General features: G+C 37.3%; 1 protein-coding gene across 3 annotated transcripts in view; it reads right to left on the bottom strand.

Annotated features, from left to right (window-relative positions):
* Positions 1–16944, bottom strand: part of LOC149203499 (hydrolase family protein / HAD-superfamily protein) — a 494119-nt gene that overhangs the window by 286232 nt on the left and 190943 nt on the right. For all 3 annotated transcript variants that reach the window (XM_089403464.1, XM_089403462.1, XM_089403463.1), the window contains exon 5: positions 989–1029. In XM_089403464.1, the coding sequence (XP_089259590.1) occupies positions 989–1029 (41 nt within the window). The remainder of the gene's footprint in view (positions 1–988; positions 1030–16944) is intronic.

Here is a 16944-nt window from a genome sequence, read left to right as displayed (position 1 = left end):
TGTTGTCATAAGGTCTGGTTCCACCTAGTGGGGATTTTCACTAGAACTGATAGATTTTGTGGCAACAGTTATAACACATATCAGCCATATTCCAAGAGGTATCAGTGCCAATATTCATGTGGACAGATTAGTTTATAACTTAAGCTAAGACCCATACTCATTAAAATGATGGATTGGCATGAGGTTGCTCACACTTCAGATAAACTCAAAGATGCCTTCAAAGACCACTAGTGACTTTTGTTGGTGAACAAGCACGCTTGAAGCTGATTTATTCCAAGATTTGAAGAATAAATCAGTCACATGATAAGGCTTTACATTACTTGCTGTAGACAATTGTGGAGAAGTTTTACTATTTTTACAAAAATAAATTGTTACTTTTAGAGATGTAAATTTGTAATTTTGGAGAGGGTGCTTTTGATAATTTTGAAAAAACAATGCTCCTAGTTTAGAAAAGGAGTTATCTTATTCTTAGGAAACCATTGTTGTTATATTGAAAAAAACAAGTTCTCTAGTTTTAGAAGAGCAAAGCAAATTTGCAGCAGAACATCATGGATAAAGTAGAGAGCAAGGAATCAATTGAAACTATCCATCACTTGTTGTCCTTCATATTTATCCTCAAGCTTGGCGTCTTCTCCATTTCTAGATTTTAGGTCTATAGGGTTGTTGTCAAGCCTATTTTATAGGTCACCATGGTCTCAATTATTGATCCTTTGGCTAAGCCTCTGTGGTTCCTTGGGGAAAGCTTGATCCGAAGTTGTATCAGAACTATATACTTGGACATCTCTAATTAATGGAAGAAAAGTTATCTCTGGTAGGAAGAAATTTACATGTTCTCAAACCCCCTTGGGACTGAATCCCCAAGGGATCATTTGGACCGATAACATGAATTAGATACAAATGAAGGCCTAGATTTAAAGGGGCATCCAGTTTGATTTTAAAAAGTTCCTGTGCATAGTTATAAAATTTCATATTTGCATACTGAAAATACCTGTTCAAAAGCTTTTTGAATGGTGTGTGTCCCTGCAAAACCTGAAGCATAACACATGGGAAAAAGTTAAATAATCATCTTCAATGAAGATTCTGTAATATGACAAATTTTATAACTAAATCTGGACAAATTTTCTTAGTCGCAATGCATTCGTACTTGACCTCAGAAATAACATACAATGAGATCATTACTATAGAATCTAGAGTTAAAGCCAGAAATATATGCCTGTAAAATGATCATACACATCCTAGAAAGGCATTCAAAAGCAAGAAGTACAATTTAGTGCAGTCATTCGTATCAACCAACACTGAAACTTTCCGAATTCAATTGAGAAAATTATGTGAATACAACAACATTCTCAAAGTACTGTGAAAACAACTATTATATGGCACTTCCAATACTTCACATCATCTCAACAACTTGATGTTGTTCATTTGTTTTCATTGGTCACAAATGATGAGATTCACAAATGAAAATAGGGAATCAAATGGAACGAAAACAAACCCAAATTCTAGAATGTCTCAATCATAAGTGTGCCAAAGGAAGGTAAATGTAGTGCACTACGAGGTTATGGGCATGTTACCCCTTATACTAGCAAAGGGTGTCTATATATCGTTGCAACATTTTTCACACCACTGTAAGCCCAAAGTCACAAGTTAAAACCATGTAACAATCATGTGAGACTATGTATCAGGCATGTTAGTTTTTGTAGCATCAGATGTGTTATAGCCACGAAATTTGGTGGAGAGGCTAGAATACATGAGATCTCCAAAACCCAGAAATCGTTTCTGAAAATTCCACCTAGAAGTATCTCAATTAAATTATTAGCCACTTTTTAAATATTTCATAAGTCTAAATTTAGGGAATATGGTTAATTCATCAGTATTAATTAAGATAAGGTGAGAATCATCTAGAAATTCACACGGATCGACCTCAAGATGATCCTAGCCATTGATTAAGATTTAATTTTGGTCGTTGGGCACTTGGAGAGGAGACACCAAAACACCAGAAATTCGATTTCCTTGGCAGATCGATTTCTAAAGTAGCAACAGTCAGTTGTCGGAGAGCCAAAGATTGAAGCAGTGAGTGAGGGGCAGGGACAGTGAGTCCAGAGGAGATTTTCCAGATGCGAAGAGTCACCTATAGGAGGGTCGAGTTTCCTCAGTAAGACTGCGCACAGGCAGCATAGAAGCTTCAGAGGCAGCAGTTCGATTTGGCCAGACAAAGTCGATTCAGTTGTTGAAGACCGGGGAGATTTTCGGAAGGGATCAGCAAGTCATTCTCAGAGGCTGGATTAGGGAGACGGCTTGATCAGTTCCAGTTCCAGGCAAAGCGTACCAGTGGTCACGCAGGCTTGACGCAAACACTGACACAGGGGTTTCATGGAGCCCATTTAGAGCAAGTTTTGGAGTTGGATCAGTGTCGGGTGAGACAAAATTTGTCTCACTAAGTTTTGTGGCTAGTTTCTCCTGTAGTGGATTGCCAGTTTGTGCATCCATATTGTACTCAGATTTTCATTGTTGCTTAATAATAAAACCCTCAATTGCTACAACGGTTTTCCCAAGTTGGGTTTTTCCAGGGACATTTGTCCAAAATTAACGGTGTCATTTTATTGTGTGTGTGTGTGCTAGAATTTTCTTAGTTTCCAGCGCTATTATTTCCACAATATTTTATTTGTCAAGGTTGCAGTGTGATTTATTTGATAATTTCCGTAGCAGATTTCTTGCTAAAATAATTAACAATTATAAAAATAAATTCAAGTTGTTGCGATAAAATTTTAGTTTTGAAATTTTCACAAGGCAATGTTGCACGAAGCGGGGATGTTTTTTGGAAGCAGGAACGCAGAAGCATCATTTCCCAAAAATCTAGGAAGTGAAGCGTCTCGGAAGCGTCTAGTATATATATATATATATAGATATATATATATAGATATGTATATATATATATAGATATATATATATAGATATGTATATATATATATAGATATATATATATAGATATGTATATATATATATATATCTTGATTTATGTAAAATTATGCATGTTTTCATGTCTTTTACAACTAATTTGGTATTTTCAATGGTTTTTTTAATATAAATGCATATATATATATATATGGCATCCATGATTCCGTTGTAGATTCTAGTAATTACAAACATACATCAAATTTTTAAGCATATCATAAAACATAAAACATTTAGAATATAAAATCATCAAACATTAAAGTAACTTATCTAGCAAGTGAGCAACTGTCAACATGAGTCATTTCCAAAATTCAAATAATAATGTTTACAAAATAGGCCACTTGGCCACCACCAAGACTCAAGTACATACTGAAATAGGAAGAGTAAGACAAGAACGTTCAAATTCACAACAAGACTACAAGTCTAATCTATGACAAAAGTAGTAAGCTATGAATATATCTACTAATCTCTCCTCCTTCCATGACGAACAATCCATGAGCCTCCACATGGTGGCAATGAAGAAGATGGTGAAGATGGTGGCTTTGGAAGTTGTGGCAATGGAACTGATGAAGATGAAGCCCCTGCTGTTGGTGTTGAAGCATGGAACCTGGGAACTAAGGGACCGGATGGGGGTGGTGTCTCAACTAAATCATCATCATCCTGGATAAGTGTCCTCCAATAACTCTAATCGCAACACTCCAACCTCCAAATTAGGATCCTAGGGATTTTTGTCCCAAACCTTAAGGTCTTTATTAGTCTTTGCATCATCACAGTAATGGGACAACAATCGCAAGTTGTAGTGAACATAAACCAAACTCTCCGCCTGGTCTAAATTTAACCCATTCCTTTTGTTGTCGCACAGATTGTCATGACAACGCTCAGATTGGAGGCTGTCACCCTGATCCCTGATCTCTCCGTTTAAGCCTGTCTCCCGTGGATAAGGGGGGTAGACCCTATGGGACAATGGATGACCAACTGTGGACCAGTTGGGTTGGGAGACACTAGAGAAAACAAGCACTTAATTGACTTAGAAATTAATGTACCAGTGCCTTATGGAGTTAATGATTAAATGATTATTAAATGTTGCAGAAGTATAAACCATGTAAAACAATCATTTATCATCAAATAACCCAAGCAATGTAAGATATTCAAGAAACGCACAATGCCTTAATAATAATCCAACAATTAAATTTCTAAAGAATGAATGCTTTAAACAACCACGAAATTTAAATGCTGACCAGATTTCAAATAGTTAATCTCCAGATATAAACATTTTAAGCACATTTAACTTCACCACAACAGAGAAAAGACTTTAAAAAAGAATTTCCAATTTTTTATTAGCCTTTTTCAAAAATTTTAAAAAAAAATTATTTATTATTATTATTATTATTATCATTATTATTATTAGATTTTTTTATAATTTTTTGATTTTTTAAATTCTAAAAATAAAATAAAACTAAATCCTAAATAAATAAAATTTAAATCTAAATTTAGATCTAAACTATAAAACAAAATAAGAAGCCTAAAGATTATTTTTTATGCTTTTTTGGGAAATTTTTTATTTATTTATTTAATTTATTTTGTTTTATTTATTTATAAAGAAAGACTAATAGCTAAATTAAAAAAATTGAAACTCAAATTTTATTTTTTTATTTTTTTTTCAAAATTTATGATTTTTTTTTAATGTAAACCTAACTTTAGACAAAATTAAAACTAATTAAAGAAATCTAAAACTAAACAAAAAATTTGAAATAAATCTGAAACTTAACTCTAATCTATAGGAACCTTCTCTTTTTTATTTTTTATTTTTTTATTTTTTAAAACATTTTCTAAACTAAAGCGTGACTTTCAAAAAAAGGAATTCAAATAAAACAACAAAACTAATATCTAACTCTTAAACTAACTATGCTAACTACAAAATAAAAGTACTAACACCTCATTTATAACAAAGAAAATGAAGATTGAAATTCTTTTTTTTTTCTTTTTTTTTTAATAAAACAAAACTATCTAATTCTAAAAAAAACTAAGTCCTAAACTATGGGCTAAACTAAAAAATGAAAATTGATTTATTTTTATTTTTTTTAACCTTTTGATATCATTTTTAAAATTAAAATTTAAACAAAAGCTAAATCTAAATTTAAAGAAAATTAAATCTAAAAACTGAAACAAAATTTAATAAATCCTAAACTAAAATTAAAAAAGAAAAATTTAATTCTAACTGAAATGAAACTATATATATATATATGAAAAAAAAAATATATATATATATATATATATACGCTATACCTATGCTAACTTACCCATACGCATACAGAAAATCGAATTTTTTGCTGTTGTGTTTTGCAAGTCTGCGGATGAGAATGACCAGACGGAATGGAAAGGACAGCGGCAGCGGAAGTCGATGTCGAGGAAGATGGAGCTCGATGGAGGAGAGCAGCGTGAAGGCGTTGGTATTCAGTGTTTTGCAGGCATTGAGGATGAAGAAAACTGCGCAGGTTTGGACAGCAGTAATGATGGACGCGTGAGGGTTATGGAGCGTGGAAATATCGCAGGCAGCGTGGTAAATAAAATTCGTTTTATTACTGTGTGCAGGTGATAGGGAAAGCGTCAACTGAGGAGAGAGATGCACAGTGTTTCCAGGACTGACTTTGCGTGAAGAGGGTGATGGCTAGTGTGAAGATGGCAGAAGGCTGCAGCGAACAACAATGGAATACGCAGGCAGAGGGACGTGAGGGATGTGGAAGCAAAAATCGATTTTTTTTTTTTTTTTACTGCTTGATGTGTGCAGGGTAGCGGCAGCAAGGAGAAGGATGCAACGTTTGCGTGGAAATGAACAGGCAGAAAATGCGATTCTGGAAATTTTGCAGCGAAAACGCAGCAGTGTGGAAGGATGGCCAGCGTAGGAGAACCGAAGGGTGAATGGCCAGTGCTGCAGCTTGAACAGTGCACACCTGAAACAAAATTTCAGAATCCTTCTGCAAAAAAGAAACCCTCCAGGCAACAGCAGAAAACCCTTGAATTACTTCACAAAATGTAAAAAAAAAATTTAAATCAACCCACTTCAGATTGCCTGGTGGAGAACCTGAAAAACATTTAAAACCTATACCTGCAACCTGCAATGGCAAAAACAGAACACCCAAAAATAATATGTGCAAGAAACAAAACTAAAAACCCTAAATCAACTAAATAATTACAGTATTTACAGATTTTCGACTCTTAAGCAGCCATATTTGTCAATAATCACAGTAATATTATCAAAATTTAATTTTAATGTGAGATACTTCAGAAAACCCTTCATGCATTCATAAAAAAAAATTCAAATGATAAGCCCAACATCAAGAACTGGCTGGGCTCTTTCAGAAAACACAACCCGGGAGTTGGCTAGTTCAGCCGAGAACTTCCCCTAATGCCCGCTAATCTAAAAAAAATGATCTTTTGCACAGCTTAAAATCAACCATTAACATAGAGGGAGAAAACAATAGTGAAATCTAGATCAAATGGAGATACCTGCCATTATATTTCAGAATCTAAACTATCATTCAAACCCCAGAGATCAGACAAGATACCTGTGCCTAGATCAATCTTCATTAAGCTATCATCAATGGCTGAAAATAAAATTATGCAGAAAAATAAAACAATCTTACAGCATTTCCAGAAGAGTAACACCAGCAAGATTTTCAACCCCAAAGTCTTTCTTTATTGCACAAAAAATGACAACAAGGGAGCTTTCTGTAGCACCAGACTCTCAGATCTAATCTGATCTCAAGTGACCCCTAATACCCTATCTAAAGAAAAAATCCTAATGGCTAGTTCGAGTGATCCATGTCAAACTAATCTCGACTGTCGATAAAGATCAAGATTTCTTTTAATCTCATCCATCGAATTTTTAAATGCATTTTAATATATTAAAAAAATTAAAATTCTGCATTTATTTACTCAAAAATTTGACTTATTATTATTTTATATATATATATATATATATATATATATATATATATATATATTTAATTTTTATTTATTTATTTTTAAAATTTTATTTTATTTTATTATTTTTTAAATTTTTAAATTTATTATTATTTTTATTTTTTATTTTTTTTTAATTTCTTTAATTTTTATTTTTTGGATCCTCGAACTTAGCCTTTGGAAAAATTACCTAGGACCTAGGACTTAGGACTTAGGACTTATGAGGGGATTAAAACATTTTCTAACCCTCAAGACACTTTACATCATGACTTTTACAATTTTACATCTCAAGGGGGAAAACCCATTTGACATAGACCCTCATAGGCTACCCAGTTCTACGACACAGATATAATCTAGCAGATCAACGCACTAGGATTCCCCTAAGATTCTAATGACAAAATTCATTCCGACTTTGGGGTTAAGCTGAAGAAAAACTCCGCCGATCATGGATCGGTGAGACAAAAAACCTTCCGGAATGTAGATTATCACTAGAAAGTTAGGTCCACCTAGGCAATTTACATACATGACTTAGATCTGCTAAGATTATTTACAATTTACACATGCAGACTGGGTTTACAACATAACATGATTAGGTCGACGATGACTGTCGAATGGCACGGACACGTCAATCAAGCACTATCCCTTTTGCGAAGAAAATGGGGTGTACTGCTATGAGAAGTTGACACGTAGTGGTCAACACCTTTTAACACTGTGGATGAAAGAATAAGAGCTCCAACACCTCTCTACAGAGGAAGTGTTTCCCACCTGTGATAGCACCCACAATGCCAAAGTTTTTAGAAGTGGAGTCGTTGTTGAAGTTTCTAAGCTTACTTAGTTAGAAACCCTCCATGCACTTTATCTGATTTATTCCTACCTACTTGTTATTTTCCTTAACAAGTTATTTACAATGTAAATACTAAAAATAAACACTAGTGCATGCTCAACATATTACAGATCAGCGACTAAAAAGAAATAGAAACAAACACACCATATGACACTATTATTTTGGGACTAATGTCCCCGGAAAAACACAATGTGGGAAAACCGATGCAGCTATCTGAGGGTTTTCTTATTAAGCAATATCAGAGTACAATATTGGTGTCGAAACTGGCCTACCCAACAGAGAATTTCTTTGTCAGTAATACCTCCCAGTTTCTGACAAATCTACTAGCTGAAACCCTAAATAATCCTTCCGGTAGCTACTCAGCACCAATCTGCCCTAGAAACCCCAGCGTCTGCCCAATCTGGACTGCGTCAGCCTCTCCTAGCCCAGCGCTGGCCCTGCATCATCCTATCTTGGCCTGTGTCAGCCCCAGGAGGCCCTACGTCAGCTCTCTGACCCTCTGCGTCAGCTACATTGGCCTCTCTGGTGCTCTGTGCAACACTTAGCTGCCTTTGCGTGAAAACTAGTTGCCCCTGCATCACTTTCTCTGGCTGCTCTGTTGCTCTCCCGGTACTATCTCTGCCTCTCTATCTTTCTATAATCAAATGCCCCTCAGCTACATCTCCCAATCACTAATTCTATCTCTCTTAGAAAACCCTGCTCTAGAGAATAGAATGACTGATCACTCTGGTGTATTCTCCAAGTGACCCTCAAGCCTCCTCTTATACTTTTTCTGTTTCCCTCAGCTGCATCTCCCAATCACTAATTCTATCTCTCTTAGCAAACCCTGCTCTAGAGAATAGAATGACTGATCACTCTGGTGTATTCTTCAAGTGACCCTCAAGCCTCCTCTTATACTTTTTCTATTGACATATCAACGGTCGAGATTAAGTCCCTAATCAATGGCTAAGATTAGATCTGGCTTGATCCATGTCTTTTGGACCATTCTAACACAGATTCATATTAATACACATTAATATTTTATTTTCCCTAAGTTTAGACTTAGGGACTCCATTAAAAATATTAATTATTTTAATATCTCCTGATCTATTTAGAATCTGCCCAAACCCTTTCTGGGTATTGGAGATCTCATGTGCCCGAACCTCTCCACCAAATTTCGTGGCTAGAGCACATCTGATGCTACCCAAAATCAATAGTAGCACCTCCATGCATGTTCCACCACTCAAGAGAAGATAAATTCTCTTGATCTCTAATTGCATGCATGCTCCTAGGTCCAAGGGACTATTGGGCTTGGTGCCTTTAAATGTATGTGGTCCTATGTCAGTGGAGTCGATCATGGGGTTCGGCTACTTTGTGACCTTCATAGATGACTATTCTAGGAGGACTTGGACCTACTTCCTAAAGACCAAGGATGAATTCTTCAGTCAGTTCCAAGAGTTCAAATCTCTTGTGGAGAACCAGACTAGGATGAAGATTAAGGTGTTGAAATCAGATAACAGGGGTGAGTATAACTCCAATGAGTTCAAGGGTTTCTGTAGGGAAGTGGGATTCAGGAGAGAATCCATAGTTCCTTACAACCCTCAGTGGAATGGGGTTATGAAAGGGAAGAACAGGACCATAGTTGGAACAACGAAGGCGATGACCAATGATCAGGACTTACCTCTGTTCTTGTGGGCAGAGGCCTACATCACAATTGTTTACTTACGGAACAAGATTCTTCATAGGGATTTTGTGGGCTGCACTGAGGTCTCCAAGGCCTATAAGGTCTACATTCCAGAACAGACAAGACTCAAGAGTCATTGTCAGTCAAGATGTCAAATTCAAGGAGGTTAGGACCTTTAGGAGGTCTCACAACACAAAGCCAATGGTGGTAAAGGAGAGGGAGTGAGAGGCTCCAAAGGTTGAAGAGGATCCAACAAAACCAGCAATAGGGACACAGCCTTCAGTTCAGGAGGAGCAACGAGATGTTCCTTCTAGCTCTACTAGGAGGAGGCCAAGATCGGCCGAGCAGACATTGAGAGATGCAGAGGACCATGTGGAGGCTCCTAACAAGATGTTTAGATAGAGTAGACCGCCACCATATTTTTCAACTATATGGCCTTAGTCGGCAACATCAGTGATTCCAAGCCTTCTACTTTTAAGGAGGTAGCAGATCAGCAAGTCTGGAAGGATGCCATGGTGGAGGAGTACAGTTCCATCATGAGGAATGATGTGTGGGACATAGTGCCTAGGCTAGAGGGAAAGTATGATGTCACTTCTTGATGGATCTATAAGACCAAGCATGCAACAAATGGCAGCATCAAGAAGTACAAGGTGAGGTTTGTGGCGAGAGGGTTCTCCCTGAAGGAGAGAGTGGACTACAAGGAGGTCTTTGGACCTATTGCCAAATATGTATCTATCAAGGCAATCATATCTATTGCCTCAGAGATGAGGTGGAGGATACATTAGATGGTTGTGGATATTGCCTTCCTCAATGGGGTTATTGAGGAGAAGGTGTGTGTTGAGTAGCCTCAGGGATTTGAGGTGCATGGGAGGGAGTCCCATGCATGCAGAGTGAAGAAGGACCTTTACAGGCTAATGCAAGCTCTGCGCGCATGGTACCTTAAAGTCGATGGGTACTTTCTTGGTTTAGGCTTCACTAAGAGTAAGGCAGACTCCAACTTGTACTGTGTACTTGTTGAGGACGAGCCACTTATCTTGGTGTTGTATGTGGATGATTTATTCTTGACAGGATCAGAGAGGCTCATTAGGATGTGCAAGGAGGATCTTGCTTCTGAGTTTGAGATGAAGGGCATTGAGCTTATGAACAACTTTTTGAGATTGGAGGTGTGGCAGCATCCAAGAGAGATTTTCCTTGGGTTGGGAAAGTATGCAGTTGAGATCCTGAGGAGATTTAGGATGGACTTCAGGCATATGTCTACACTTATGATTACCAACTTGAGGAAGATTGATGCATTCGAGTGTGAGTTGGTGGACACCACTTTGTACAAGAAGCTTATTGGGTCCTTGATGTATATGATCAACACTAGGCTAGATATTTGCTTTGCAGTGAACACACTCAAACAACTTATGGTGGACTTGAGGCAGGTTCAATGGGTGGTTGCAAAGCATGTGTTGAGGTACCTTTGAGGTATAGTAGACCTTAGACTGAGGTATGTTAGAGTGGGAGTACAACTGCAAGGGTACACAAATTTCGATTGGGCAGGGAGTGCAGTGGATAGGAAATCAATTTCTCGATGTTGTTTTAGCTTGGCGTCAGCGACAATCTCATGGGTCAGTAAAAAATGTTGGAAATACAGGGGGGTGAATTAGTATTTCTTAACAATTAGCACTTTTTAATCTTTTTCAGAGCATTAGTTAATCTTCAATTATTATTATTGTTCTTCTTCAGATGATCATAAACAATAATCAATAGTAGACAACACCATACAACAATGCAGAAAAATAAAACAGAGGACACCAATTTTTAGGTGGAAAACCCCCTCCGAGTAAAAAACCACCGAACGCTTCTTTAGTAATTGTCTTCTCCTTGTTAAAAGAAAATTGATTACATCAAGATTTCAACTACCACTAAGGGAGGCGTGAACCCCCTAATTCACAGGCTACAACCTGTAGGACGCTACTAGACCCTAATATCCTATTGCAACCAGAAGGATGCCCCAACACCCTATAGATCAGGCCACAACTTGATGAGTGCCCCAACACTCTGTTTACCAGCTGTTATCAGAAAGGATGCTTCGTTGCCCTGTTAGTTTATCAGCCACAACTAAATGGACGCCACAACGCCCTATGCAAGCCACAACTTGCCCTAGCACCACCCTGCCACCCTGAAGTGTTCTCAAGCCACAACCTGAAGGTGACTCCAATCACCCAGAAGAGTTGGTAGATCACGTTTCACAATTTTCACACTGGATCCCCTGTATTCTGGATCAATGTAGAATAGTTGTAAGTAAGATATAGAATAAATGTCGAATCTTGGTAGCCGCTAATCACTGTTCCAACAAAATGATCACTACTCAATGCTACACATCAAGCTATCAATGTTCAACTGCACATCACTGTCACTGCACACTGTATATCATTGTCACTACAAATCATTGCACAATTGTTGGTTGTCACTGCATGTCACTGCTCATGAATGAATAGTCATCAATGCACAACCACTGTCATCATTGTATCAGGCTATACTTGATGCTACAACCATCTGGTACTACTATCAAATAATGGCACAAACAAAGGTGCCTCAGGTCATCCCGATGACCTGCAATCAGTGCTCTCAAACTCTGTCCCCAAAGAGCTACTAGCATATATGTAAGCACGTTGTTCAACTGGTCAAGTCAAAAATCGAAGTGTCAGCCCCATATGTTAGGTCTATGTGTTGTGTCTATATGTCATATCTAGGTGTCATGATATTTAATCAAATCATGTTCATATGTCAAGTTATTTCCAATCAATTTATGTTAGGTCACTGTACAATATGTCAAGCTAACAAGTCAATAGTAATGCATCACTGTCATATAGTGTCATAATTAAGTAAAGTCAAGGTCAAGACACTTGTTAACTAAATGTAAAGTCATTGTTCCAATATAAGAATCAAGTTAATAGGTCATGTAAGTGTCAAGTATTATATCAACGTCAATATGTCACTCGCTGTAGATCACCTTCTCACTGTATAAGAGATTACAATCTCATTATTGTCGTCAAAAGGAATAGTCAACACAAACTCTAACATCCCAAAAAGGAATAGTTGTTGCGGTCAAGCCCTAATCCCAAACAGGTCCTTGTTGTTCCAAACATGTGCCCTAACACAAGAAAAAAAAAAGTTTTCACAAGCCTGCGGCCAAGCCCAATCAAGTCCAAAACAAAATCAATATACACAAGAAGAACTCAAATTAATTGACTTGCCTCTTCGCTAATTTTGAAGGAGTAGACTGAGCCTGAAATAAAAACTTTATGCCAACCTATGTTACCGGATCCATCGGGCCCAATGGCTGGATCCACGGATCCCCGGATCAGAGATGGATTCGGATCCGGATCCACGAAGATCCACCCAACATTTGTCTATGTGTAAAATGGTTTGACGTCAGCACATATTTCCAAATTAGATCTCAGCGCAGAATTCCAGAATGAAAATGTCAGTGGATGAATAACGAGATATTGGAAAAATCAGCTGCGCGAATAATTAACAAGGGAGTTCATTAATTTTTGCTTGGTTGACCATATTATAAACTTTAATTCAAGATTATAAGATGCGGACGTTTGGATATTCTAATTAAATTTTATGTTTATTTTAAACGTAAAAAGGTGAGTTTCATAAAGTAAGTTCATTTAATTTAAATATAATAACTAGTAATTAATGTTTCAATATTATGATACATTAATTTTAATATTATTAAATTAATAATTATTTTTTTCACCTGAAATTAATAATTATTTTAAAAGTATTATATAGAAGTTTTATATTTAAAATTTTAAACAAAAGTTATAATTTTTTTATTTATACAAATTTAATTAATTTTAATTAATATTTATAAATAATATATTAATTCTGATATTATTTATGTAGTATATATTTTTATAGGTACTATATATAAAAACTATATATTTAAAAATTAATATATGTTTTTATTTTATTTTTATATAAATTTAATTTTTAAAAATTATAAAATATTTTATATTGTTTGTACTTGTCGTATCCAGATCCTAGCTTTTCAAAAAACTGGCGGATCTGTATCCAAATCCGGGTCTGTATCCGTATCTGGATGGGAATCCTGATAACTTAGATCCCAATCGGAAGGGTTTTGTGGGCAAATTTTTCTGTTGTACCTATCATTGATTTCTCTCTTATTTCCACTACAAATTTACTCGTCATTAGCATATTTAGTTTTCAGTAGTTTTGGAATTTTTTGGGTAAAACACTTTCTAGGTATTGTTAAATTGTTGAGTGAAATTAAATTAGGGCCAATATGAGTTTAAATTAACACAGAGGTGGAAGATCTCTTGTTGTTGTAAGACCTAGATTTCCTAGTGGGGCTTTGCACTAGGCATACTAGATTTTGTAGTATCAAACATTACTAGCAAGCACATCTCATCACTAAAAACACTTAATCATAACATGTTCATTCCCTTGTTTTGTAGTGGCACGCAACTCCAACCACCACAGAGACCCCCTAAAGAACCCCAGGGGGTGCAGTGGCAAAAAACACCTTAGTTTCCACTCTTACATGGGGCCTTTGTTAACAAGCCTTCAATCCCCCATTCTACCCACCTTCCTCATTCATGGAGGAGTTGGGTTGATTTCTTGGATGTAGTTAATATTAAAGAAGGATATGATCATTGTGAAAAATTCATCTATTGTAGTAACTGGAAATTATTCTCCTAACTGTAATTTTAATTACACAATTTATTTGCTATGGCAAACAATGAATAAAATCACAACTGCAGTTTTCACCGTAAATATTCTGCAGAAAATATAAATGTTGGAAGCTGAAAATTTCTAGCGCACACATAAAATTAACACAGTTGTTTTTGAACAAATGTCCCCAGAAAAAACCAACTTGGGAAAACCAGTGCAGCGGTATGAGTGTTTATTTTTTATGTAGCAGTTAAAATCTGAGTACAATAATTTGGATGCTCTGCAGGAAATCCAATTTGAGAGAAACACTGGCAAAATTATTGAGGATTTTTCCTCACCGCACAACTGATTTATGTCCCCAAAACTGCCTCCCCAACCACACGCAATCCCTTTTGCGTCAACTTTTGTGCAAAGGTTGTGCAGATCTTGCTACAGTTGTCTCCGGAAATCTCTGAAACCCTTAGCTTTATCTCTGTCTGGCTCTAGAATTGACTCACTGCCTCGTCTGACCAAAATCTTGGTCTCCAGCTACTGAATCACCAACTCCTCTAGCTAGATCGAACTAATTGTTGTTGTTCCTACGCAATCCTTACGCAAACCCTCTGGGAATTTTGCACTCGCTCTCACTGCCTCGTCCAGAACTGGAAGACTTCCTCTGGAAATGTCGCTGACCTCCTCTGCCACCTACTACTCACCATTTGACTCAGTCTTCTCTGCTGAATCTCTACTACCGAGAAAATCAAACTACCTTGGAAACTGAGTATCTGCACTGGTGTGTTCTACATCTACCCATCTACCGAGAAAATCAAACTGCCTTGGCAACTGAGTATCTGCACTAGTGTGTTCTCCATCTACCCATCAATTCCTTATAATCCTCTGTTGGAGCACCAACGGCCAAGATTAAAACTTAATCAAGGTCCCAAATTAATTCCCTATCGATTCGTGTGAGTTTCTAGAGAATTCTCACCTTTTCTCAATTAATATTGATTAATTAACCATATTCTCTAAGTTTAGACTTCGAAAATATTTAAAAATTGGCTAATAATCTAATTAAGCCATCTCTAGGTGGAATTTCCAGAAACAATTGCTGGGTTTTAAAAATCTCGTGTCTTTTAGCCTCTCCACCAAGTTTTGTGACTAAAACACATCCGATGCTACAAAAACTAACACTCCCTCTTAGCAAGGACTATGTTCTAGTGTTGCACACCCTGCCACAACACCCTGTCTCTATACAATCTCCTGTAACATTGTTGATGTCTGACTGCTAATGCCCACCAACCACTGCGCAACTCTGATGTTGCATCTATGTTGTTGCCCACCAACCATTGCGCAACTCTGATGTTGCATCTGTGTTGTTGCTGACACTGCCATGTTGCTGCCAACCCTACATCTACACTACAACTCCCTCTCAATTGTTGTTGTTGCAAATGCAACAACTGCAACTGAGAAGCATCTAAAATAATTTGTCCCTGCTACTGAAACAAGTTCTCCACCATACCCATATGTTCTCTGAAATAAATGAAGCTTTCGTGAGTATATTTGCAACCTGCTCTTCTGTGGGAACATACTGTAGTTGGACCGCTCCATGTTGCACACAATATTTGATGAAATGACACTGAATTGTTGATTTGGGATAGCATCGGATGTGCTCTAGCCACAAAAATTGGTGGAGAGGCTAAGGCATATGAGATCTCCAATACCCAGAAATGGTTTGGGCAGATTCTAAACAGTTTGAGAGATATTAAAATAATTAATATTTTTAATGGAGTCCCTAAGTCTAAACTTAGGGAAAATAAAATATTAATGTGAATTAATATAAAACTGTGTTAGAATCATCCAAAAGTCATGGATCAAGCCAGATCTAATCTTAGTCATTGATTAGGGACTTAATCTCGGTCATTGATTTGTCAACAAGAAAAGTATAAGAGGAGGCTTGAAGGTCACTTGGAGAACACACCAAGAGATCAAGATTTCGACTTTCTAGGGCTGGGTTTGCTGAGAAAGTTGAGAGAGAGATCAGAGTTGCAGCTGAGGGGCAGTGAATACAGAAGCAGAGAAACAGAGATAGCACCGAGAGGATTAGCGTAGTAGCCAGAGGGAGGGACGCAGAAGCAGCCAAGGGTTCATGCAGAGCCAGCCAAGGCTCATGCAGAGGCATCCAGGAGCTGCACAGTGCCTTAGAGGGCCAGCCTGGGTGACACAGAGGGCCAAAGGACTGACGCAGTGCCTCCAGAGGCTGACGCGGGCCAAGCCAGAGTGACGTTGGGCTAACGCTGGGCCAAAGAGAGGTTGACGCAATCCGTAGAGGCTAACGTTGGGGTTTCGTGGGGCAGATTGGAGCTGTGGAGCTGTCGGAGTGTTTATCCGGGGTTTCAACCGAGATATCTGCTTCCAAGTAGATAGGTACTACTGCCGAGATTTTTCTCTGTTGGGTGAGCCAGGTTTGGCACCCATATTGTATTCTGAAAATGCTTAATAAATCAAACCCTCAGATAGCTGCACCGATTTTCCAGTATTGGGTTTTTCCGGGGACATTAGTCCAAAAACAACAGTGTCATTTGTGTGCTTGATTCTATTTCCTTCAATTGATAATCTGTAATGTGTTGAGCATGCATTTGTATTTATTTCTAGTATTTACATGGTAAATAACTTGTTAATTAACAGAACAAGTAGGTAGGAATAAATTAGTAAAGTGCATGAAGGGTTTCTAATGTGTCAAACTTAGAAATTCCAACATGCTATCAGAGGGTGATTGCAAATTACAGGAGAACTGAGGACATCAGCCGAGCAGAGCACCAACAGCAGAAAACAGTTGTCCTGAGTGACAGAA

Source organism: Pinus tabuliformis, chromosome 2_1 (assembly GCF_031772625.1).
Source record: "Pinus tabuliformis cultivar Carrire ecotype Pingquan chromosome 2_1, CPIR1, whole genome shotgun sequence".
Lineage (NCBI taxonomy): Eukaryota > Viridiplantae > Streptophyta > Pinopsida > Pinales > Pinaceae > Pinus > Pinus tabuliformis.
This window is presented reverse-complemented; position numbering and strand designations above follow the sequence as displayed.